This window comes from Dasypus novemcinctus, chromosome 28 (genome assembly GCF_030445035.2).
Source record: "Dasypus novemcinctus isolate mDasNov1 chromosome 28, mDasNov1.1.hap2, whole genome shotgun sequence".
Classification (NCBI taxonomy): domain Eukaryota; kingdom Metazoa; phylum Chordata; class Mammalia; order Cingulata; family Dasypodidae; genus Dasypus; species Dasypus novemcinctus.
In genome coordinates, this window is record NC_080700.1 from 38,755,978 (window position 1) to 38,783,623 (window position 27,646).

General features: G+C 41.0%; 1 protein-coding gene across 1 annotated transcript in view; it reads right to left on the bottom strand.

The window, feature by feature from the left end:
- The window catches only part of IPCEF1 (interaction protein for cytohesin exchange factors 1), a 178,735-nt gene that overhangs the window by 49,785 nt on the left and 101,304 nt on the right, over positions 1 to 27,646 (bottom strand). The window contains exons 6-7 of the mRNA XM_004477802.4: positions 6,364 to 6,437; positions 4,842 to 4,913 (exon numbers count right to left, since the gene is read on the bottom strand). Coding sequence (XP_004477859.1) covers positions 4,842 to 4,913; positions 6,364 to 6,437 — 146 coding nt within the window. The remainder of the gene's footprint in view (positions 1 to 4,841; positions 4,914 to 6,363; positions 6,438 to 27,646) is intronic.

The window sequence follows — 27,646 nt, forward strand, 5'->3', positions numbered from 1 at the left end:
ATTTGGGGACATGCATATTCAAAACAAGAATATGTTTGAGTATGCATCGGCAAAAAATCCTACTGGATTGGCAAAAATTAAAAATATTGTTGGTCTCTAGAATTTAGGAAGAAATGGGAAAATGAGCATTCTCATAGTTTGGTGAGTTGAACATGAAAGTTGATGCAGCCAATTTTGAGAAAACTTTTTGATGGCATCATTTAAAATTTTAGATATCTATGTCCTTCACCCATCAAATCCAATTATAAATATCTACCCTACAGAAACAAAGCATTATGATGTAAAAAAAATGTGGAAGGATATTAACTGCAATAAGGATTGATATGGCAAAAAGAAAAGCACATTGAAACATTGTAATTGTCTACTAATTTTAAAAATGTAGAAATAAATTATGACACTGTCTCCATCAATACCATATTATAATGAAGCCATTTAAAAGACTAAAATGCAGCACCTTGTAATGATATGGAAAATTTCTAACATGCTGTGAAGTGAAAAAAAAGTAAGCATAGAGCAATATATTGAGCCTGATCTAATGTACTTTTAAAACTACATTTTGCATGCATGCATTAATTGTTAAGAAAAGGAAAGCATCAGAAAGGTGCATGTCATACTCTTGAAAGTGGTTAAACCTAGGGAGAGAAGTTGAACTGGAAGTTGCGATTGGGCATATAAGAAGGCTTTCTCTTTTTACTCTGGGTACTTTTCTATTATTTGATATTTTTTACAAGAATATGTTTTATGTATGTTTAACCAAAAGATACTCTTAAAAGTACCATTTTAATAACTGATCTGGCAATGCACAATAAATTTAATGGTTTGCTTTTAAAATACCAAAACAATTTATAGCTTAAAACTGATTCCATAGTTGCATAAGATGACCCCCCCCAAAAAAAATCTAAAAGTGAAATGGCAGGGAAGCAGATTTGGCTCAACTGATAGAGCATCTGCCTACCATATGGGAGGTCCAGGGTTCAAACCCAGGGCCTCCTGACCCATGTGATGAGCTGGCCCACGCATAGTGCTGATGCGTGCAAGGAGTGCCATGGCTCACAGGGGTGTCCCCCATGTCAGGGAGCCCCATGTGCAAGGAGTGCACCCCGCATGGAGAGCTGCCCTACAAAAAAAGCACAGCCTGCCCAGGAGTGGCACCGCACACACAGACAGCTGACACAGCAAGGTGATGCAACAAAAAGAAACACAGATTCCCAGTGCCGCTGACAAGAATGCAAGCAGACACAGAAGAACACACTGCGAATGGACACAGAGAGCAGAAAACCGGGGGTTGGGAGAGTTGGAAATAAATAAAAAATAAATCTTAAAAAAAGGCAAAAAATTTTGAAATGAAAAAAAGGTACAGAATACTTTTGAATTGAGAATGCCTGTAAGAACAACAAAAAGGCATTTCTAAGCTCATTTCCAGGATGCACACAAAAAAGCAGAAAGACAAGTAGCAACAGTAAAGAAGGGCTACCTGCTCAGCCTTCAGGGAAAAGGATCTCCTTTCAGCTGCCACTATTTTTTACTTGTTAATTATTTAGAATCTTGTTTGGCTACTTTGTTTCTAGGACTCACTGGCTGAGGGTACCACCTTTACTCAGGATTTTGTTTTTCAACATCAAGGCAGTAGGAAAACTTCCTTTGGGGGGTAAATAGTTGGAAGCACAAGATGGCAAATGTTTACAGGGAATCTGCCATCGTTAACTTGATGCGGATGTGTGGGTTGGAGGAGCACAAGAAATCGATGGACAAAACAGAAGCGTTCTTCCCGTAATAGCTGTCTGAGAAGGTGGCTACTGCAAGTCTTTGTTAGAAACCAACTCTTTCATTACCCTTGCTTACTTATCCTGCACTTTCAAACTGAGGATCACTGTGGAACGCAAGGAGTTTCTATTAAACTTAATTACCCTTCCCTTCAGCATCCCTGAAAGAAATGTCACACCCCAAAACACAGTATCCCAGGAAGACGAACTTCTAGAACTGGAGTCTTCAAGCCAGAATGCCACCTCCTCCAACCCCCACGCCTCTGCGTCTCATTAAGTAACGCCCAGAGACACTGTTTACTGAATTCAACTCCAACCGTAGGAAAGGCAGCTCTTCAGATATTATTGCAAAAGAAATCTCTAAATACCATCCACATAATCTCATGTGAGAAGGGAGACACTGATTTGGAGGCCCAGGGATATCCTGCATGGTTGGCTATTAGAAAAATCCTCAAGAAAATAACACCCCAAACTAATTTATAAATACAAGAAATACATGACATATTCAGGCAACAATGGATCGTTTAGCTATGAGTGGCCATTTTCAGATATAAATGTCACCATGAGTTATTTAAAACTATGGGGTCAAGAATCCTTGAGTTCATATTTCAATCAATATGTCTTTGTATGCTGGAAATAAAAACAAAGACTAACATAATTTCCAGTGAAATTAACAGATCCTCACAGCATATGTAGGTGATGAGCTCTTAACATTGTTAACCTTTGAAAGGCTTTGATTTAAGAGCCAGTCTGGTAGGGGTGTGTGTGTATATATATAAAATCATTATATGTATCATTGTATATAATTCATCAGAATACATAAATATACATATATACATAGTATATCATATATAGTATATACCTGTGAACAGTTGTTACTCATTATACAATTCAGTTTGCCATTAGGTAGATATCTGCAAAAGGCAAACATACTGGGGATGGGAGGGGCCATGGAGCAAAATAACTCCGATGTGTGAGATTCATAGAGCGAACCTGCCTGAAATAAAACGAGCTCAGGTAACCATGTAAAGGCTTCGCACTTTTTTGTGGTTAAAAGACAAAACAAAACACATTTTACTGTGTGGGAGGACACATGCACTAGGTAACAAAAAACTTAGAAGCAGTTGTTTCTCTGGTGAACTCAGGCTCGCCCCTTGTGGGAGAGAATGGAACTACAGCCAAAGAATCCCTCAGAGGATGGCAGGAAGGATGCTGAGGAGAGAAGAAACCACGGAGTGGAGACCAGGAGGATCTCAGGAAGGAGTAGACAGGCCTGGGCATGCTGTTCAGGCAGGACTGAGAGTTACCAGTGCAGACAAAAGGAGGCATAAGGAGCTGTGACTCTGAAGCATCCAAAACCCTCTCCCACTGTGGATTAGCGCTTATTGAGAAAAGACAAAAGCTACAATCACAAAGGGGGCAGAAACAACCTCTCCCTTCATCAGAGTAAATCAAAGACTTGCTTGCCAGCTCAGTTGTGCATCCATTGCCTTGTCACAGCCAAGGCAGGTTTCCCGACCTTCCGTGGTGAACAGCCAGCCATCCTGCCCTCTCCTGAGACATGCGGCAGGGAGGTAAGTGGAGGCAATGGATGAGAACACTTCAGCTACCTGGACTGCCCTGCAAGAGGGTGTGGGGCAGAGCAGAGGCGCAGCTTCTGTTTCCTCTAAGTTTCCAGAGCAAAAGGGGAGGGTAAAGGGCAACCACAAAGGACAGGTAGATACGGGAAGCATTCTGCCTAAATCAGTGAAATAGATTAAGCTGCAAACTCTGAACAGATGGATGATGGCTGTTTTGGTTTTTTCCCACTGCATCTGCTGCAGTGCTGGGACACATAGTAGGTGCTCAGTAAACATATTTCCTTGATTATGGGAAGGTAATAAGACACCAGGAATGCAGAGTAAGACTTGAGTTAAATAGCTAGCTCTCTGATGCCTCAGGGAAAGTTTCATTCAAACAACAGCCGTTGTCATCACACCTTCACCTGACTCAGCAGGGATGAAGGAGGGCAGGTAATTGTCTATGCATACATCCTGAATATTTAAAGCAGAGTAAACAGGAAATGGCATTAAGGAGTATACATTTTTTTTAACAAATCAATTTTACTGATACCTATTATTATAATAAAGCACAAATCCACCCAAGGTGTGAAATCAACGGTATTTGGTATAATCATGTATTTGTGCATTCACCAATTTAATCATTCTTAGAGCACTTTAATTATTCCAATAATAATAAACAACAAAAAACAAACAAAACATCACTTTTCAATCTCTCTATGCTTCTCCTGCCTTACGTAGCTGCTATTCTTTTTCCTTCTCTCTAGTATATTTGTATTTATATTCCTGAAAAACAGTCTTAAATATGCAATATCACCCACATTCGTGTGTTATGTGAGATTTTACTATCCTACACAGTCCCATGTTACAGTTTTCAGCTTTCCTTTTAGTAATGTACATGACATTAGACTTTAAGAGAGGATAAAATTTTAAGTTTGGCGAGCCCTCTAAGCAAGGACTTTTCTTTTTTTTTTTAGTAGGTACCAGGGACTGAACTGAGGAATTCATATATGGGAAGCAGGCTCTCAACCACTGAGCTACACCTGCTCCTGCTAAGTGAGATCTTCCTAGAGACTGCTCCGGGTGGTATGTGGAAAAGTGATAAACACACGAATCACTCTAAACATCCCACAGCACACACTGACCGCTGTGGAGATATTCTGCAAGTAGAATTCTCAAAGCTGAGAGATGAGTTACCTAATACCTTCAAGCCCTCTTCCTGTGGTGCTGAGCCTCCTTTTAACATTGTCTTAAACTGATATCTGTCCATTTCTTTCTCCAATTTAGTTGTTCCCTCAAAAGAATCTCATGAATTCTTCCTATAGCGTTTTCATATGTGTACATCTCCAAAAGTATTAGAAGAATGCAAGGGGAAAGGCATTGTAACTGCTAAAGAGATAAATCCTTAAAGTAGCAGAAATAAAGCAGCAGTTGATCTGACCATATGCCTAATCTTCAATACCTGATCAAAATACATCTATTCCCATAAAGATGACATGTAGCTGTTTTCTCTACTTACACGTTCATTTCTTGCACATTCTCAGCTGCGAAATAAAAGGTCTTGATTGGTGGATGGCTGATCTTAAAAGCACTTGAAGGTGGAAAAGCAAATACACACAAGAAATTAGTGTTTGCAGTAGTCGATGGATTTCAAAATAAATCAGTTAACTAGAAGCATTGTGCGTGCATCCACTTTCTTTGTAAAGTCAAGAAAAATAATTTAGTCGCATTGAGCACTCATTTTTCTACTCCTTATTTCATATAGAGAACTGAAGATCATTTTGTGAGGGCGGGACATCCAGAACAGAACAAAATTTTGGTGTGTCAACTGTCTCCATTTAAAATTTATGGGCAAATCCTTTTATTTTCATTTGCTAACTATATTGCTGTCCTGCTATAATAAATTAAAATTTAGAGTGACTGAGGTGTCACTTCAAATATTCAGACCAACTCCTTTTGAGTAGAACATGGGCTTGAATTCCCTTAAAGATTGACAAGGATTTTATTTATACACAAGAAGAGGTCTCAGACGTCCGCGCATGACAATGCAACAGAAGACTTATCCAAGGTAACCTACAGAAATAGTATAAGGTAGATTTGAGTTTAATAGAAAAGTCTGTGACATTGAAGATAATCAATGAAGATTTCAAAGTAGCTGCTTCCACTCTTCTGTCTACACAGGAAGCCCGATGGTTTTTGTTAATAACCAGCTCCCACCAAAAACCACAAGACTCAACCCAACCCCAACTGGACGCATGCAGCTACAGCAGAGGGGCAAAGACTTAGAGTCAACACCAGTTAATTCGTTTTCTTATGAAAAAACAATCATTGCAGCCAGTAATACAGGGCAATAGGGAAATGTTCCTAGGCAAGTGTGGAAAAGATGCCAACTGTATAAGAAAAAGATCAAGAGGACACGCTGCAAAAAGAAGGATGCTTCCATGGGAAGAGCACTGGGCTGGGAGTCCACTCTTTGGGTCTAGACCAGCCCTCCCATGAGCTCTCGGCAGGTCTCACACTGTCTAGGCTGTTTCCTCTTCTGAAACAAGGGCCCCGGGCTGGTGATTTTGGTCCCCCTCAAGTCTCAAATCCCTTGGACTTGGCCTATGACAGCTGGGAGATTTCAGTTCCAGATGAGCTACTGCCCCTTCATGAACTAAGAGAGAACAGTGGCCTTGCTGCCACACCTAAAACACTGTCAAGTCCTCCTTAACCAGCCCTTCTCCTAAGGAGTCACGCCCTGGATATCTCGTCTTTCCACCAGTTCCGGATAGGACGGGGACCTGGTCACAAACACAGACCAACAACATTCCACTCCAAGGCTCCCTGGGGTTTTAAAACACCATCTGCTCCACTGAAATCCCAGAGAGCACGAGGACAAAGGCTTCATCACTAGCACGTTGTCCACAGTACTCTACATTCCCAGACACGTTGAGTGTGGCTATCACCAACGTCGGAAGCACCCCATCTCTCCGCGCACATGCTGGAGGGACCTCACCCTGGGTCAGCCGCAGCTCCGTGGAGAACGACAGACAACTTACTGCTTTTTCTTGCATTCAGCGGCTCTTTCCACCGTGAACTCAGGCAGGTTGACAAATCCATCGGCTTTCTCTGCCTGCAACAAACCCAGACCACAAATATGAATAAGTGGGCCCATCCCAGGGGCTGGTTTAGTAAGACCGTATACACTGAATCGAGTTGGATCATCGAAATGAGGAAGAATCAGAACACACAGCCCTGAACCAGAATTGACTGGCCGCAGACTTCGACCAGATAGAGTTTACAAGAGAAACGGAATGTTCTCCTGATGTGCCACGCGGCGTCTGTCCGTAAGATGGCTCACATTTGGAATGCATCACAGCCTCCCCCGTCCTGTGCTGGTGGAAAACGCCGCTAACCCCTCCGAGCCCTATTTCCTGCCAGTTCTACAGGCATCCACGGCCTCCTGCTCCACACACTACTCCAGTAAAACCTAAGTACAAAAGACAAAGCCTAATGAGCCCCCCTGCAGGGTGGAAAGAGCCCTGACTTTAGAGTCAGCAAATCTAGGTTCATGTCGCTGTTGTTATAAGATCGAAATGAAGTCAGATAAATAAAGCACTTAACAGACACTCTACAAACATATCCCCTCCCAAGTCGGTAGGCCGTGCCTCAGGGCACAGAACTATGTCTCAGAGAACCTCCTTTCTGGAACCCATCTCTGGCCTTTTTTTCTACAAAGGAAAGACCGCAGAAGGAAGCGATGCTTTTGAGGACGTGGCATGAATATTACTGTAAATCCTAGAGCATTTTATAGGAAATGTGATCATTGTCCGGCCTTGCTAAGAATTTGTCAGTCCATATTTTACGGACAAAAGTTAACAGAGCCACAATTATACCTGGATTACTTGTAAAAGGTATAACTCCAATTTCCTCTCATCGCACTTATGTGTCTGAGTATGAAGAGACAATCCACAGGATTAAACACAAATGATTCACTGGTTACCGGGAGATGAGTGAAAACTGATTTCAAGAACACAGTCTTAATTTTAAAAGTTTGCAAGCTCTTAGATTTGAGTCCTGGCTGCTTACTTCTCTTTACTGTTCTTCATCTCTATGTTCCTTAGTACTAACTTGCTCTTTTTTTTTAAGAAAAATTAAACTGAAACATCCAACTCTATGCTCATCTTCTCCCTCCTACCTAAGTCTTTATCCAACTTCTTTCTTTGTAATGCTGTCTTCTTATAAGACCTAAATCTCAACTCCAATCTGCCTTTCTTCTTTATAAATTAAACCTTCATGTCTATATTCAACTTATCTCTTGATGACTTATTTGATTACTGGAGGTGCATTCACCAATCTTCAAAAACATAAATTGCATCTAGTCAACCTTTCAAAATGTATACTCCTTCCTGTGGCTTCTCAATTAGCAGTATATAAAAGCATAGCTTTGAAAACCTATGTTAGGCTAAGCTATTTTTATAAGTCTATGTAATGGTTTTAGAAAGAAAAAAACACCAATGATTAATATTTGTCCCCACTTCCTCCCTCCCCATTTTGCTGCTACCCCCCCTGTTGCACACAAGCTGTGGTTCCTATGAGCCCCAAACCTTTCCACGTTGCTTCTGTTTCTGTCCTCGCTTACTTGCGCCCTCTCTAGTAGCTGGTCCTGCAGCCCATGCCTTCCCTGTTGAAAAGCGCTTCTCGCTTGGCTTTGCTGACCACACATTCCTGCAGCCTGCCCACCCTCATTCTTTCACCCATGCCCTGCTTCCTTGGGCTCTTCTCATCTCTGGTCTTAAGTGTCAGTGCCCCCAGAGTTCTGTCCACAGACTAGTCCGTCTTAGCCCTGCCTTTGGGTGCTCATGCTCACGGCTTCATGTATCATCACTGCACATGGATATCCAAACTCAAGATCCATACCTCACCCTAGCGCCCAGGCCCGGAGCCCCGTCCCAGGGATTCAGCGCTCCAATGCAGCTCTTCAAAAGGGTATTTCACGAACTCCCAAGACTGACAGGTCCTAAACCAAACTCATCCTCCTACCCATAAAACTACTGCTCCTCTCTCCCCTGTGTTCTCTAGGTCAATGGATGATGCCATTCTCCATCCCAGTACCCAAGAAGGAAACCTGGGTGATCCACACACACGTCCTCACCAAGCTGTAGCGTCATTTCTGCAATCCCTCCACTGTCCACCACCTCCTGCAGGTCATCCCTAGCTCTCACCAGAATTACTGCAAAAGTCTCCTAAACTGTCAAACATCCCTTGCTGGCGAGATGTGAAGCAACAGAGGCTCTCACTCATTAGGAGACACTTGGGCAGTTTCTTGCAAAGTCAAACACAGGTGTTTCACAGGATCCGGCAGTCACGCCCCTAGGTATTCGCACAGATGAGCTGAAATCTGTAAATGAATGTTTATAATTTCCAATAATAGAAAGCAACCAAAAGGGCCTTCAGTAGGTGAATAGATCAACTGTGGTATATCCATACAATGGAATATTATCCAACAATAAAAAGAAAGGGGCTGTCAAGCCACAGAACGATGTGCATCTTGCTAAGGAAAAGAAGCCAGTCTGAAAAGTCTACATACTCAACAATTCCAACTACATGACATTGTGGGAAGGGCAATACTATAGAGGTAGCAAAGTTTCATTGGTTGCCTGGGGTTTAGAAAGACAGAGGGGAGAGTGAAAAGGTCTCGGAGTATGTTTTTAATAGTGCAGAGAAACTGTTCTGAGTGACATTGTAATGGTGATACATAATATTATTCATTTGCCAAAGCCCCAGAACTGTACTATGCAAAGAATGAACCCTAATGTAAGCTACGGGCTTTGATTATTAACAATACATCAAAATTGGTTCATCATTCGTAAGTAATGTACCACACCACTGCAAGATGTTAATAATAGAGGGGAGAAGAGCATATGGGAGCTCTGCATTTTCTGCACAGTTTTTCTGTAAACCTAAAACTGATCTAAAAACATAAAGTGTATTTTTTTTAAGTTTCCTAAACGGTCCTCCCTCGCTCTAGTTTTGCCCTTCCATCCAGTTGACGGGTCAAATCACAGGTCACTGTCACAGCAATTACCCGTGTCAGGAACGTTTTGCTGTATCTCTTAAAACCCTGCACAGCTCCCAGTTGTCACTGAATAAAACGTCAGTGCCTTCGCAGGACACAAGAAGCTCCTCAGGCTTGAGCCCTGCTTAATTGCCCAGGTTCATCTCTTCCGGTGTCCCTGCCCCTACTCAACCAAAAACAAACAAGAAAAATTAAAACAATGCTTCCATCAAGTTGAATTCAAATTGACTCCCAACCTATGGCAAGATTAGTTTCAAGCAATTCCTTTTCAGTACAAGAAGCCCATCCCAAATGATAGCAATACCAGACTCAACCAACAAAACTGAAACACAGTTAATGCTTTTGCAATTTTTCTTTTCCTTTTAGCATAAATCGTTGTAAAAGGCAGGCTGTCAATCTTTACTTGGGCAGGTTCCTTTTCTGTATAACTAGAATGGCTAAGATTTCTTCCAAATCAATTTGGATGAAGATACCTTACTGTTCTCCCAGGAAATCTTTCCTTTACAAGAGAGGCATGTTTTCATTATTCTGAAGACATTCAAGCTGTACTAGAAATCACAGATCACTGTGTAAAAACTCGTCCTTGCTTGTTTGACTTGCAAAAATGCTTCGAAAATGACAATCATACTGGGCAAATCCTAATGGAATGACAGTTTCCTCCACCTATCCTTCCATCTCAGGGCCTTGATCCCCTGGTACATTAACTAAAATAACTTCTCAAATGATATCCTTTCTCTTGAATGATTCTTAACTTTCTGAGAAAGTGAGCATTCTGCACAGGTACCTGCAAATTTCTTTCCAAATCTGGATATGGTATAAAAAAAAACATGCTTTTGTCAAAGAGATCAATCCACTCATTGGCCATTCTGCAAACTTGGCTTACAAAATCTAGTCTAGTTCTGAAGCAGGTCAATGCTTTTCACTTCATCATATGATAATCTGTCATCTCCAAGGTGTCCCCATCACATATCCCCAGCAGCTTTGATTTTGTTAGTCTCAGAGGTGAATACACATTTTTATCAAAACTATTAGTGTTAGAAGGCTAAAAAAATAAAATAAAATAAAAAGTTTGCCAGGCAACATTCTCATGCCAGGGATCACCTGGTTTATGTCTTCCGCAAACACTCTGTTCTCACTTGCTTACAAGCTTTACACATTGATTTGTTCAACAAATATTTATTGAGTACCAGGACCTGGGACAGACACTTGGGCACATGAGTAAACAAAACAGGTGTCTGCTCCCAAGACATTGGACTCAACATATAAATGCATGCATTGCACAGCATGTTAGTAGGTGGCAGTTGCTATGGAAGAAAGCACAAGCCTACAAAGTTCTTACCTCCCCCCCAGGTAAGTTTCCAGGTTTCAGCTTAGGTGTGACTTTCTCCAAAACTTTGTCCCTGCCTCCCCTATCCTGGAAGAGGTGTCCTCCAGTTTGCTTCCAGGAGTGGGCTTCTCTTACTTCTCTTACTATATTTTAGTTACCTCATTATTTTCTGCTTCTCCCATACACTGTGAGCACCTTGAAGGAAATGATATTGTCATTTATAGTTACATCACTAATACTTGGGACAAACTAGATGCTTGATACATGTGAAATAAATAAATGCTTTATGAATGAATGAATGATGGGAACATTTTTTTTCCTCTAACAATAAGGGAAGTGTTCAAATGAGGTCAGAAGCCACCGTGGAAATGAGTTTGGCAGTTTCTCAAAAATATAAATATATAATGTCCATACAATCTAGCAATTCCATTCCTAGGTACCTATCCTATGCCCACACATACACTCGTTGCATGCAAATGTTCATAGTAACATTATTCATAATAGCCCCAAACTGGAAGCAGCTCAAGTGTCCATCAACAGATGAATGGATAAACAAAATGTGATATACACATACAGTGGAGTATTATCCAGCCATAAAAAGGAATGAAGTTCTGATACATGCTACAAAATGGATGAATCTTGGAAACATTATGTTAAGTGAAAGTCGTACAGAAGAGACCACATATTATGTGATTACATTTATATGGAATGTCCAGAAATGGCAAATCTACAGAAAGTACAGAAAGTAGACTAGCAGTTTCCTGACTCTGGGGATGGGAAGAGGGATTACTGTAAATGGATTCAAGGGATGTTATTTGTGTGATCTAAACTGATCTAAAGCCTCAGCAGAGTGGCGACTCCTACTCTCTGGTCCGTTGGTCTTACCCAGGTCAGCTAACAGGGAGGTGAAGCTGGTCAACCCCCACACCAGGGAATCAAGAGCGCCTGCAACTGTAAGCAGAGGAATTGCATCCATCAACCATATGGAATCTAAGCCCCCTCTTGATCGAGACGTAGAGCGGACATCACCATCCCAGGGTCCACAGGATGGAGGAATAAAATATGGACTAGAGTGGACTTACTGATATTCTACTATAAAACTATTGTTTTTACCATTTTAGCATTGAGGTGGAGAAAGTGGCCACAGTAGTTGCTGAGGGCAGGGAGAGGGAAGAAGAGACGTGATACGGGGGCATTTTTGGGACTTTGAATTGTCCTACATGATATTGCAGGGTCAGATGCTGGGCATTCTATATCCTGCCATAACCCACTGGATGTACTGGAGGAGAGTGCAAACGACAGGGTAAACTATTATCTGTGTACTGCAGCAGTGCCCCAAAATGTGTTCACCGAGTGTGATGAGTGTGCCACAATGATGGGGGAGGTTGTTGGTGTGGGAGGAGTGGGGCGGGGGGGTGGAAGATATACAGGAACGTCTTTTATTTTTTAATGTAACATTTTTTATGTGAAATATATATCTTCAAAAATACATAATTTTAAAAAAGAAAACAGAAAAGACCAAATCCCTGCCTCCACTGAGCTCACATTGTAGCAGAAGAGACAGCAATAAACAAGGTAATACGGTAAATATATACTGTGTTTGAAAGTGAGAAGAGCTTAGGAAAGGGGCTAAGGAATATTAACAACATATTTTTATAGTAAAATTAAATATCAAATTCAAAAGCAAAAAAACCTTGCGTTATAGTGATGGTTGCACCATTTGATATATTTAGCAAAAATTATTGAACAGGGTGAATTTTATAAAACATACCACAATAAATCTGAAAGCTGAATATGAGATGCAGAACAAGCTTAGGGCATACCCTTTCCCAGTTTTTAAAATCTAGGAAGGAAATCCCTTCTGCTGGGATATCAATGAGGCTGAAAGAGGTTGACCCTGTTTATGACTCAACACGGTTCAAACTTTTGACACAAAACTGGCTTAATATTTCTGATGTTCTATTGTTTAAGCTTACCCATGGTTTCAATTTGGGGCTGTAGGAATTTTAGAGACATAAAATATTTTATACAAAATTTGCCACGCTTCAGACATATTTTTTAAAATAACTAAAATCGGCATCAAATTTTAATTCTTAAATGCAAAACAAGAGTTCACTGCTACTGGTAAAATTTAGCTTTTATGTACCACAAACACCTTGGAAACTAGAATTCCTTTTGAAGAATCTACTGACATGAGGAAGGCAAAAGGTCAGAGTTATGGAAATAAGACTGATGTATGTTCCAGAAGCAAAGTAGGTCAAAGAATACTAAACCAGAAACAAAGTTTGCTATATACCATAGGAAGTTATTATTCATTTTATGGTTTAAAAATATAATTATCCCTCTATTCCAAATGGTACTATATTTCCTTGATTCTAAGAAACCTGCTTTTTATACTTCATTGATTCTGAAATCAAGGAGCATCTTAGAATCGATGTGTATTTTCATTATGTGTTTCCCCTAAACCTGTTATTAAATAAGTTATAGTCTTAAAATAGCATCTTACATTCAAGGTAAAAATAGTTTTTTAAAAAAGGACAGATGTCTTTGAAATATGCTTTTGTGCTTATGTGTGAATATAAATGTGATTGAAATTCCAGGAATTACTTTAACCAAACTTAAGTTTACCCAATGAATATCAGAATCAGGAGAAGGTAGAAAACGCTCTGATTCTCCTAATAAATTTGTAGTTTGCTCCTATCACCCCTAATAGCCCCAGCATGGCAGAAACAGACAAAGTCTCAACTCTGAGCCACAACATCCACTCGCAAGCCATTCCAGAACAGCTGTCTCTAAATTCAGGGTTTTCAGCGATTTCCCACAAACAGCAGATTGCCTAGTTCAGGCCTCGGGAGTTTTTTCCACTTGAGATTCCGCTTTAGTTGAGCCAGGATAATCCACTGGTGAGAATTTTTGCATAAATCATTTTGCATGAGGGAAACACACCAGCGTGAACCAGATCTTTTACGAATGCTTAAAGGAAAGACCAGAAAATGAGAGGAGCAAATAAACTGCTTCATTGCAGGAAAAACCCAGTGTGGACAGACGAGGGGTGGAGAGGCAGAGCGCCCCATTTCTGCATGGAAACATCGTGGCCTTGGGCAGGACTTCCAGGAGCCCCTGCAGCCTTGGACATCCGAGTTGCCCGCTCTCTGACAACAGAACCGTGGGGCTCCCTCGGGGACTGCCCAAATAAAATTATAACTTGAGGCAGTACCGGTGTCGGATCCAGCATGAAAAGAGCATTGAAATCATCACTCCTGTCCTCACAGCAAGAAAAGAGCTGAAAAACTGAGAATTGACAACTCTTTTAGTAACATCACATCCATGAAATCGGGAGAGACAGGTAAGCACAGAGAATCATAGTTTACAGGGGGGACAAAAAAAAAAATCACTGGAGCCTGCTCCAGAGAGGAACACTTAAAGGGTAATTGACTCACTGCTGGGGACTGAGCATGGGCTACCATGCGAGATAAAAAATTCCTTGAGGCCCAGACAAGTGGGAGTTCCAAGAGTCCATGAGTTTTACTTTGAAGATTCCCCCCTGGGTTTCCAGTGTGAAGACAGGAGAAAATTCTCCTTGAGCTTCCAGCAGGCAAAGGGGAAAAGTAACCATTATGAAATATGTCCAGAGCACATATGCCTACCTCAAGGAAACTAACAAATGCCTACCGCAAGAAAACCATTTTACCAGAGCATAATCCGTGTGGGTCTTACCAGCCTAAGCAAGAACACGGATGTGGTTTGGAGCTGTACATCCCAAAAAAACATGTTCTTAAACTTAGTCCATTACTGTGAGAGTGAACCCATTGAAAGTAGGATATTTTGATGAGGCTGCTTCAGGTAAGGTGCGGCCCTTAACTGTCTTACTCCTCCTACGGCTATCCTTTATACGCAGCATGAAATTCAGAGAGAAAGCCAGGTGGAAGCTAGAAGCAGAAAGTCAGTGGAACTCAAAAGAGAAGGGAGAGGCCGAGAGAGGCCGCCATGTGCATTGCCATGTGACAGAGGAGCCCGGGACGAAGGATCACCTGCAGCCAGACCCAGAATGTCAGTGTTTTGGGAAGAAAGCATCACCTTGATGATGCCTTGGTTGGACTTTTCCTGGCCTCAAAACTGTAAGCTAATAAATCCCCATTGCTTAAGCCATCCCATTGGGTGGAATCAGCTTCAGCAACGAGGACACAAAAAGAGTAGGGAAGGAAAAGCCCAACACCAGCCCCTTCTGGCCTTCCTGCCTCACCTAAAGGGTGAAAATTTTATTAAGGGCACAAATCCAGTACTCTACATGCAGAATTAAGTGCGGATATGTCTGAATTATTAATGAAGTCCTAATGGTACACACAGACTTATGAGCACTAGAGAAATATGAATTATATTCCTTAATATACAATTAAAAGTAAATGTAGATGGAAGGAAAGATACCATAAAAAATCAGTTTTCAAAATTATGGTTCTACTTCTATAGGGAAATAGGTATTCTCAAATATTGTTGGTAGGAATCCAAAGTGGAACTTAATGGAAAGAAATTTAGCAGTAACTAGCAAAAATGCATTTACCGTTTGACCCAGAATTCCCACTTCTAGGATTTATCTTAAACATGCCTTTACAAAAATGTGAAATGACATGCGGACTGCAGCATTATTTGTAATAACAAAAGATTCTAAAGAATCCAAATGTCTGTTATCAGGGGACTGTTGAATAAACTATGGTATCCACACAATGGATAGCTATGCAGCTGAAAAAGGAAACGACAAACACACATCCAGAGTTATCTCCAGGGCATATTATTAAGAGAAAAAATAAGGAACAGCAGTAGAGTATATAATGTCTGCTGATTCTGTATAAGAAATGGGGGGAGAGATAGGACCATACTGATTTGCTAGTTTTGCAAAAATGAAAATAAGTCAAAAACAAATATAAAAGGGGCAAGAAAGAGTGGGAGAATAGAGATGAAACTGAGACTTATCTAAATATTATATAGTTTTGAACTTGGAATTGGATAATGAATTACTTAAAAAAAAATCAAAAGGGAAAATCTAAAGCAAATCCCAAAATTAAAAACAAATGGAAACAAATGAACCTAAATGAATATAAACATGGTGACATAACCACACACATAAAATAATTATCTCCAAAAGAACTTAGAGTACAATCTCTTGACAATACATAATTAGTGAAACAGTCTAAGGACTGTTAGTTGGTAAGACTGATGTTATTATTTTGAAACTCTTTGGTATTCTGTAGGAAAAAAGAAATACGATGTTAATTTTGTAAGGATTCAAGATTACCCATGTAAGAGAAAAGAAATCAATTATGAAATTAAGTAAATGAAGTGAAATCTAGAATTTTACATTTGAATAGGAAACACCAGTACAAAATCATGATATTTTTGCCCTCTTCAGATTTCCTAGTTCTAGTCAATGAAAAGGCAAAAAAACAATCCTATGTAAATCATTCATTGCTTAAATCTGTGAAAACAAGTTTCTCTGGGAGAAAAAGTAAGCATTTATAAGTGTTTTTTGTTTTTTTGTTTTTTAAGATTCATTTTTATTTATTTCTCTCACCTTCTTTCCTCCCCCCACCCTGCCCCAGTCATCTGCTCTCTGTGTCTATTTGTTGCATTTTCTTTTTTGCCCGCTTCTGTTGTTGTCAGCAGCATGGGAATCCGTTTCTCTTTTAGTTGCGTCATCTTGTTGTGTCAGCTCTCCCTGTGTGCGGCACCATTCCTGGGCAGGCTGCACTTTCTTTCATGCTGGGTGGCTCTCCTTACGGGGCGTGCTCCTTGTGCGTGGGGCTCCCCTACGCGGGGGATACCCCTGCATGGCAGGGCACTCCTTGCGCGCATCAGCACTGTGCATGGGCCAGCTCCACACAGGTCAAGGAGGCCCGGGGTTTGAACCGCGGACCTCCCATGTGGTAGACAGACGCCCTAACCACAGGGCCATGTCTGCCCCCTATAAGTGTTAAGTGATATCAGTCATTTTATTGTATTGATGTAATTGTTTCTCAGTGTTCGTGTTTTCATTGCAATAAGAAATTCATTAAAGCTTCCATGTTCTATAATTACTATTAAAAAGCTTCGTTATTGGGGGAAAAAAATGATAGAAGTTAGTATCCCAAGTTTCCAGAATGAGCTCTCTAAATACTATTACCCTCTAAAAGGGACCAAGGCTGATTTCAGTTCTCAGGTAGGAAACGTCCTGCCACAAAGCAAGGAAACTAATAAAGACTAAGGTGACATATCAAGGGACACAAAGGAAAAAAATTTAAAAGGTGGGGATGCAAGAATTATCCTGAACAGCTGTCCAAATCTGGGATAATCTGAGCATCAAAAAGAATAATGACTGCAGTATAGACAGATTAAATAAACAAAATGCCTTGAATTCATAATATTACTCAGTGAGAGAACTTATTGGACAAAATTGGAATTTGGATGCCAACTCATGAAAATTGATAACTAAAAGGTAAAAAGTCAAAGTTCTGCACTACCTTTCTGATATGAACATATTTCAGGGTAAAAAAAAACAGTAATGGATGAGAGAATGTTCTACCCAGAGAAATTTCAAACTAAAAAGTACAGAAATAATAATAGAATTAGGTGTCATCATTTTGCCACTCCTGGTGAGAATAAAAAAAAACAGATTCAGTTTATTGTCCTCAATAGATACTACAATCATTAGGTCCAAGGATGATGGGACCATTCAGTTAGAGAATAACTGTCACTGCCTACTGGAGTGGGTTAACCAGGTATTGTCTACCTCCTATGCAACTGATGTAAGCATCACCTCCAATGAACTATTCTTCCACAGTTATTTAGCCAGAAACCAGTCATGCTTTAGAACCAATTCCAACTCTAATTCCCAGGAAATATAAGGAATAGAGGAACAAATTAAATGACACCACAGGAAGGAATTAACCAAATTCCAACTAATAAGCTATTAGTATCAACTAATTGAGTATTCTCCAATAAGCCAAGGAAAAAATAGAAAGAGAAGAGGCACCATTCTAGATTAAAGCAGACTTCAGAGGGAAGCGAATGTGGCTCAAGCAATTGAGCTCCCACCTACCACATGGGAGGTCCCATGTTCAATTCCTGGTGCCTCCTAAAGAAAATGAGCAAGATAGCAAGCTAATGCAATGGGCTAGTGCAACAAGATGATGCAACAAAGAGGCACAAGGAGGAAGAACGCAGTGAGAGACTCAACAAAGCAAGGAGTGGAGGTGGCTCAGGCAATTAGGTACCTCCTGCCCATATGGGACATGGGTTCAGTTCCGGTGCCTCCTTTAAAAAAAAAAGACAAGCACACAATGAACAGACACAGCAAGCGCAAACAATGGGGAGGGAGGATAAATAAATAAAAAATAAATCTTAAAAAAAAATAACAAGTCAAGCCCTACCAGTGGGACAGAACAGTTCATTCAACAAATGGTGTTGGGAGAACTGGATATCCATAGCCAAAGGAAAGAAAGAAGACCCCTACGTCACACCTTATAAAAAAATTAACTCAAAATGGATCAAAGACCTAAATATAAAAGGAAGTACAAGAAAGTTCCTAGAAGAAAATGTAGGGAAACATCTTCAAGACCTGGTGGTGGAGCTAGAGCAGATGTACATCACTATTGCAGGATGATGGGAATATGGAGAAATATGGGAAAACTACAAGTGGTGTGACCCATAGACTGTGGTTAACAGCAATACTCTAATGTTCTTACATTAATGCGAAGCTATACTGTGTTGATAATGGAGGTGTATAGAAAAAGTGTGCCAAATGTATGCTATGGACTGTGATTGGTGGTAATAGTCTGATGATATTCTCTCATAATCTGTAACAAATGTTCCACCAGGGTGTGAAGTTGTATGGGAAATCTACACATCCGTATGATTGTTTTGCAAGTTCACAATATCTGTAACAAAAATACATTTTAAAAAAATACTGTGGGTTGGGGGAAAAATACACCAAATGTAAGATAAGGAATATAGTTGGTAGTAATATGTTGACAATGTTCTTGCATAGCTTGTAACAAATGTTTCACACCAATGCAAAGAGCTGGTGGAGGGGTGATGTATGAGACCCCTGTGTGATGTTACGTATGTTTATTTTGTAAGTTAGCAATCTTTACTATACACTTATTGTTTATGTGTGTTCATGTATGAATGATATATTTCAATTTTAAAAATGGAGGAAAAAAACCAGACTTAAGAGATAAAGTATCAAGTATGGGTCTTGTTTAGACCCTGGTGTATTCTGGTCTGAGGCAGGAGATGCCAATCATAGGACGGCAACTTGGAGATGAATGGGAACATTTGAATATGGTCTGGGCATTAAACGATAATGAGGAATTACGGTTCATCTTCTTAGGAGAGGTAATGTCATCATGTTTAGGAAACAAAATATCCTTTTTAAAAATATATACAGGGAAGTGGACATGGCTCAACTGATAGTGTCCACCATATGGAGGGTCCAGGGTTCGATCCCCAGGGGCTCCTGACCCTTGTGGTGAGTGGCCCACGTGCAGTGCTGCTGCATGCAAGGAGTGCCGTGCCACGCAGGGGCGCCCCCGCATAGGGGTGCCCCACACACAAGGAGTGCACCCCACAAGAGAGTCGGCCTATGTGAAAACAGCGCAGCCTACCCAGGAGTGGCACCGCACACACGGAGAGCTGATGCAGCAAGATGCCGCAACAAGAAAGGGACACAGTTTCCCAGCGCCGCTGGATAACGCAAGCAGACACAGGACACACAGAGAGCAGGCAGTGTGGGGGAAGGGGAGAGAAATAAATAAAATAAACCTTTAAAAGATATATCTGTATGTACACAGCCAAGAGTTTAGGGGACAAGTAATATGATGCTTGGGATTTGTTCTGAAATACCTCACTACGACCACCCCGAAAAGTACTGGGGAAGAGATGAAACATAACTGGGAAAATGTCGGTGTTTGTTGAAGCTGAAGAATGAATAAGTCTGGGTGCACTACACTATTATCTCTATCTTGTGTGGGTTTAAATTTCTAAAGCAGAAAGTTAAAAAAAAAAACTACAAAGAAAAAACATGAAGCGGAGAGGACAGAAATAACAATAGCGAAAGTTCCTAGCAATACATTAGTCTGAAATAAAACTGTCACTTTTTCTGCTTCGGAATTTAATATTCACAGAAACCTACTTTGTCATTTTTTAATGAAAATTTAACGTTGACCAATAATCAGTGGATGAAGTGTTAGGCAGTAATTATTTATATTAAATATCTGTTGTTCTTTTTAGACTGTTCTGTTAGCTTTTCTCCATCCACCCCAGAAAAATAAAATTGCACAGACTCTAAAGGTTTCCCCTTCTCTCCACACAACACCACTATGTTATAATAAACAACTCATCTCCTTCTCTTTCAGAAAGGAAAGATGCAGATTGGCATTCCAAGATCTCCTGCCTTCTGCAAGAACAGCCTAGGCCTGCAGGCAATGAGGCTGCACTAGTCAGCGTTGGGCAGTGACAAGCATGGCCAGGCGAGCAAGCAAACAGGCATTTTTTGTTGTGCTTTTATTTCCGGATATCAGTAGCAGACTGGCAGCAAAAACGCATGGAATTCCTTTAAGAAGTACAATGATCTTGAATAATATCTTATAATAGCTAACAGTTCTGAAAGTTAAGCCTGTACCAGTGAGGCACCTTAAAGGAATAAACAAAACTAAATTGGCATTATAAAATGGCAGAGTCATATGGAGTTATTAATGCAAAAACTCAAATCAGTGCCCAGCAAGCAGTTAAATAAATCCAAACAGGAATATTCTTCAGTCTCAACCAGGAGCTACAATAAAGGAAGAGAATCTTTTCTAAATTGCTTATATTTTAGAGTGGTTTTGATTTTATTTCTTCTTTTTAGCTCTCAGGCAGATGATATGCCTGACACAGAAGAAAGAACCCTGGATTAGAAAATCAGAAAATCTGGACGTGAGCCACTTACTGGGTGACTTCAGCAAAGCATTTGACTTCTCTGAGAGCTGGTGTCCTTCAGTGCAAACGCAGATACAACTTGCTTCTCAGGACTACGTGGGGTTAATAGAGATGACAGTAAGTGGTAAAAGCGTGAAAACTATAAAACGATATTCACTCCTAAGAAATCAGGAAAAGGAGAGAAAAGGAAAAAAAAAAGAGAGAGAGAGAAGGAATCACCCAAAAGGAAAAAAGTGAAATAAAATGAGCTTTTTCTGAGTCACTTGGTTGTCACTTAGCCCTCAACTCGCTGTTTCCGTGTCTCCCTCTCCTTCTTCGCAACAGATTAATGGTTGAAAAGGGGATTTTAAAGTCTTTGAAGAACAATAATGCTTACTCTACTCATCCCTACATTATCTGGGGTAGGTTTTATTGAGATATTGAGTTTATCTAACATTATCCCATAAATATGATTAGACTTTGATCCAAAGGGACATTCTTACAAATGCCTCTGTTAGGGCTTGAGTTGTGTCTCCCAAACGTGGGTCTCAAGTCTTAGCCTTTGGTCCTGCTTGGAAATAGGCTCTCTGAAGGTGCTATGAGCGAAGATGAGGCCACATGGACTGGAGGGCCGTGACCCACCAGGACGGGGGTCCTTAGAAGAGGAAGACGCAGAGAGAAGAAGCCTGTGGCGGCTGACCGGCAGGTGGCCACGGCCAGAACCGGGCAGAGGCACAGAGATGACGCACCTAGGGTCCTCAAAGGGGCCAGGCCCTGCCGATACCTGGATTTGGGGGCTCTGGCCTCCAAAGCCAATTCCTGCTACTTTAAGCCATCCAGGTTGTGATACTTTGTTACAGCAGATGTAGCAAACTAAGACAGCCTAGGAATAAATATTCTAAAGGAAAACATGTGGTCATTTTTTTTTTTTTTTGGCAGTACCGGGATTAAGCCCAGGTCTCTACATGCACAGCAGGAACTGAACCACACTGTGCTACACCCGTACCACTAAATGTTTTTGAGTAATAAACAGAGAGGCTCAGTTTCCCACAGACCTTGTGGATTCTTGGCAGAGAATTGATTGGCACTGATTATAAAAAGGGACTGAAGGAAGCAGATGTGGCTCCAGAGACTGAGCTCCCATCTGTCACATGGAAGGTCCCAGTGCCTCCTAAAGAAGCAAGACAGTGAGCTGACACAAAAAGAGACACAAGGAGGAAAACAAAATGAGAGATTCAATAAGGAGGTGGCTCACACAATCAGGCACCTCCCTCTCACAGGGAGGTCCTGGGTTCAGTTCTCAGTGCTTTGTAAAAGGAACATGGGCATACAATAAACAGACACAGCAAGCGCAAACAATGGGGGAGGGGGATAGAATAAATAAATAAATAAAAATAAATCTTTAGGAAAAAACAAAAGACTGAAAGTGTTAATGGTGGTTCTGAGGATGCTGAGGCTAAAACAAGAGGGCAGAGTGTAAAGGGGCCCTGAGGTAAGCTGGCCACTTGGAGCAGTGACCCCCATCTCGTTCCATCCCCAGTCCCCCGGCACTGGCTGGAATCCCCCTGCCGGCACCCACGTCTCTTTGCAGGAAGGCTTCTCCGTTGCCAGGTGTCACTTGGCCACCGGTACCACGGTCCAGGGTGCTTGGGGACCCCTGCCCCCAGAGCGCCCCAAGGTGCGTGTTTTCCACAAGCTCTCAGGGTTCCCCAGCAGGACGATGCTTCAAGTACTGCAGTGGCCAACTGGCTTGCCAAGGAGCCCTCTCGCAGCTAACTTTCCACGCCTTTCTCCTGTCCCCATCCTCCCCCAGGATTTCCTGGGCCCTTTCCCAAATAAATTTCTTATGCTCCAATCCTCCTCTCAGGGTCTGTTTCCAGGGAAACCCTAATCAAGACACATTCCTGTCGTAGAAAATGTGCCCCCCAAGGCAACAAGTTCACCTGCCCCCTCTTCCATAGTTCCTCCTGAAAACCACCTGAGGAGGCGACCGCCTTACGATCAGGTTCAGCCTGATTCAAAGGGCAATGACAAAGCGAAGCGACTGGCACCTCGTCATGAGCTCTAGGTCTTGTTTCCCACCAGCCACTTTAATTTAGATTCTTCCATTCTCTCTCTATGGAATCATATTTTTAAAGACATAAGTTACTGAGGAATGGGTGTAGCTCAAGTGGTTGAGCACCTGCTTCCCATGTATGAGGTCCTGGGTTTGATCCCCAGCCCCTGCTAAAAACAAAACAAATGGAAAAAAAACTCGCACTGAGGAGCAGATGTAGCTCAAGTGGTTGAGCACTTGCTGCCCAAGTACAAGACCCCAGGTCCAATCCCCGGTACCTCCTGAAAACAAAACAAATGAAAAACCCAACTCGCATCGGGGAGCGGATGTAACCACTGTTGAGCACCTGCTTCCCATGTTCATTCCTCAGTACCTCCTAAAAATAAAATACAAACCAAAAAATCTGAGAAAAGTTATTAGCAAACTTCTAATACTCTGACCCTCGAGGATTTTGTGTCATTTTCAAAAACAAGGATGATGGAATGTTTCAGAACTTAGAGGACTTTCGTGGCGATTCTTTTCTGTAATATAAAATCCTCAGCACATCAGCCTAGTGTTCATGATCTGTCCCTCTCGAGCCTCATCTCTCACCTGTTACTTAGAAGTTTTAAAATAGCATGTCTAGACGCTGTTGTTTTTTTACCTACACGGTGTTGGGCTCTTCAGCAGCAAGATCAAAACAAAACAAAACCAAAAAGAAAGAGAAAGAAAACACTAACTAGGAACTGAAAGTTTTAAATGAATGGGAGGAAATTTGATCAAACCTCACTATGACCGAATAAATTATGTCTTGTCATCTAATAAATTTCATCTACCATCTGCAGTTGGGGCAGGGAGTGGGAGAAGTAAGTAAAGGAATACCAACGGAGAAAAGTAAAAATCTGGTGCATTCCCTCTCAATAGTAGAGATTTGGGAGGAATAAAAAATAAGGTGAAAACTTTAAAACAATGACAGTTAACGGGTCTAACACATAATCTTGCCTTCATCTCATGAGTACTAACTCTTCAGATTCCACAGGAACCTTCAGATCTGTTCAAGTTGTTTTCATGAGTTACAAATGCCGTTAAAGCTGCTACTCCAAAAACCCTTGTGGGCCAGGAAAGAAGGTAGATGCATTTACCCAGAAAGTTTTACAGGAGCAAAATATAAGCACGTCAGTGGTTAATGCACTCTCAGTGAGCACGTCCCCTTCACAGGTGAGAGCTCTTCTTTGTATTCTTCAACATTTTCACTTCACTTTTAGTTTCATTTGCTCTTCTGAAAGTCCCTCCGAATGATGTAAGGAAAAGTATTCATGGTAAAGTTTACTGGTAAGACAAGGGATACATTGAGAGCTACATGGCTGCAAAGGGGTACACAGCTTTGTAAGAAAGTGCTAGAGAGAATTCAGATGCGTCTGGTCTCTCTGCCTGCCAGCTTAAAAGAATAATTCAACATATATATATATAAAATTATAGACACACGCATCCATGCACATACACACACACATATAAATACATTTTAAATATATAGAGTTCTATATTTGTGTGTCTGCTTCTGTATTCTATCTCCTCCTGGCTATTAGCTCTTTTATAGACTTTGAGAGTAAAAGACACTTTTGATTTTAAAATTCTATGGGTTGATAAATAACCTATGGCATATCCACGTATAATTCTTAGAATTCATTAGACATGTCATGGATACATATTGACTGACATGGAAATATATTTATAATACATGGCTTAATGAGAAAGTCAAGTAGCATCATCCATAGTTATTTATTTTTGGAAAACACAGGAAAAATGTTTGGAAAGATATATACCAAAATGTTAGCAGTGCTCATTTCAAGGTGATGGGATAGTGGATGATACTGATTCACTGACCTGTCAGTCTGTCAATCAGATAGGGATATCTGTCGTCTTTCTCTAAAATTTTTCTCACCTATATTTTCTAATATAGCATTGCCCAGCAGAGAAGATGGTGCCATGTGCCCGAATGGGCACTCTGCCACTGTCATGAGCTAAAAGGACTGTTCTCTAATAGAGCCAGCCTAAAATCACAGACCCCTGCCCCTTCTTCCAAATCAGCAATGCTCAAGCATTCCACTGCCCCCTCAAAAGAGGCGAGCAAAACAAAGAAACCAAGGATTTCATAGCTCTTGGTGTTGCACAACTAATTTTGAAAGATTTGGAAAGAATGTAGAAGTAGACAGTATTTGCAACATAAACAAAATTATCCCCACATTATATGGAGTTAGCAAGAGGAAGTTATTAAATAACAGACCATCCCAACTTGAGACTGACCTGATAAAAATCTATGATGGGGAGCCATTATTGTAGAAATACATTCAGAGAACTGTATACCAAGGAAACTTAGTATTAGGATACAAAGATGCAATAAATAAATCAAACCAAACACCCATTTTTAAAATCTTATCATAAGGGAACTGTATGCAAGAAGTCCCTAACCATTCCTACACTTCGGTTTTCAAACAGCCCCCTAAACAAATGTTTTGACTTCTCCAATCCATCAGTCATTATCTTGGGCTAAAGGAAGTATTTACAGCCACTAAAACATCCTTTTTTTGCCTTGTGAAGTCAACCTGTCCACATTCTGCCTTCTCATTCTGCCTTCCAGAACAACTTCTATGAACACATGTTGGCAAAAATTCCTCAAAATTGTCATCATTGTCTTCACTGAAGAAACATTTTAAAATAAGGGAGATCGGTCTGGGACACACTCAGAGGTTGGCTGCTGGCAAAGACAATGAATATGGAGTTCAAATAAATTAGAAGCCCACAATTCATAAAGCATGGCATTTGGACAAAACTCTGGTATTTTAGTTTCCTGGCTGCTACCATACAATGGATTTGCCTTAACAACAAGAATTTATCAGCTCCTAGTTTCAAAGGCCAGAAGGCATGCTTTCTTCCCAGCTCCGTGTCTTCTAGCCGGCCAGCCACCTTTGTGGGTCCTTGGCTTTACCATCACAAGGCAATGCATATGGCGGCTTCTCCTCCTTTCTCTTCCGAGTTCCACTGACTGTCAGCTTCTGGCTGATCCCCGTGGCCTCTCTCTCCGTCTGACTAGCACTCTGCTTATGAAGGACCTAGCAGACCTAGCAAAGTCTAGAAATAAATATGCTACATGGAAAACATTTAGGAAATGCTTTTGACTATTAAACAGGAAGGCTCAATTTCTGTTTAAATAATCCATATTAAAGTCCAATTTGCTTCGGTAGGGCCCCACTTTAACTGAAGTAACACCTTGAAGAAATCTTATTTACAATGGGTACACAAGAACATGTTCACACTGTGGTACACTATTTGATCCATATCATCTGGGAATGCAGGAGGCCCTCAGTAAACACTTGGATTAATTGATTTATGTAACTACTCAATGACTAATGTATACTAATGAAGGAATACAGCCACAAATGCCAAATGCCTGCTCTGCACTACTACCTCCAGGTTCTAGGAACACAGTTTACAAACATGGCAAGTAAAGATTATGCCCACAAGTGCTTACATTTTAAAGAGTAAAAGAAAAGAAGAAAAATTTAATAAGGTATGATTGGTGTTCACATATTCCTATGGAAACTTTTACCTATCTATGGTCAACTCATCCAGACATTTTTCCAAAATTTATGCTCACAGTTGATGAATGATGAAAGGTATGGAAGACTTAATATCTCTTTCCCAGGGAGAATTAATCTATTCTTTATTTTCCTTAAGCTGAAAGCAAGGCACTCTATGTACTAAAACTTTTAGAAGAGTTGTCACATGAAAAGAAAAATTCTGGCTTTCAAGTAACATTTCTACAATGGCACACCCTGCTCAATTTAAATATGGATTCGAATTTTACTAAATATAGAAATTCTCACAAAATTGATTCCAAGACAAAGCCCTTCCAAATCTGAGATCTTCTGAAATTTCCGTGAAGTGCACACACAGCTAAAGATGGGAAACAATTTATGTCGATTCGGTTACTGGAATCAGCAGGTACATGGAATAATTCAGAAGGAAAGGAAGAGACCCAATCATATATGGACAGGAACATTAGATTCTCAAAGAACCAAAAAGGCTGCATCAGATGTATTAAACCAGATATTAACCTACAAACTCATCAGTGTGCCAAAAGTTTTCATGAAGTAGAGTTGGGAATTTACCCTTTCTTTAAGAGACCCAGGGACTGCTGGAACCCGTTGAACTGTTGATGCCACAGGATAAATGGTATCCAATAGCTATAACTTAACTGCTAAAGAACTCAAGTTTCTAGTAATGTTGTACAATAGAATGTGTGGAACTAACACAAACTGGAGCACGTAAACAATGGATCTAAATGGAATTTCCCATGTTTGGTGATAAGCTTTCCTCTCCTCAGTTTTCCTATCATTTCCCAGCCTCCCCAGGCTTCAGAACTGGGAATCTATGTCATTCTAGCCTCGCTGTAGTTAGGCTCTATGTCCAAGCGCTACACACACCTCGTCCTTTCTTACTGGGTACTGCCTCGAACACTTCCTCGGTGTCCCCCAGCCCAGGTGCCCACTTCTGCAGGGCAGCAGTTGCCAGCCCCTGTTGACTGGCCTTCCGAAAGCCCTTCCTTCTCCATTCCATCCCATTTGCTGCTGCTGGGTTAACATTTTTCACACGCCAATTTCACTAGCTCTTCTTCAGGCTTAGGAACATGCAGTGGCTCCCTACTACCCAGCTCAAGTCCACCTCCCTGCCCTGGAGGCCCCCACTTACTGACCCCGGCTGGCCTCTAAAGGGGTGGCCTCCCAGCCAGGGGAAGAGGCTGGCTTTGGTTTGACCGCAGCTCTGCCACTTATGCCCTAGGCCACATCTTGACTTACTAAAATTCCCTGATCCTCGGTAAACTCGAACGGGAATAATTCAGTATAATTTTTTATGAGGATTCAGTATAAAGTCCAACACAAGAAGAGGCACCTCGTAGCTCACTGAAGTTTTCAC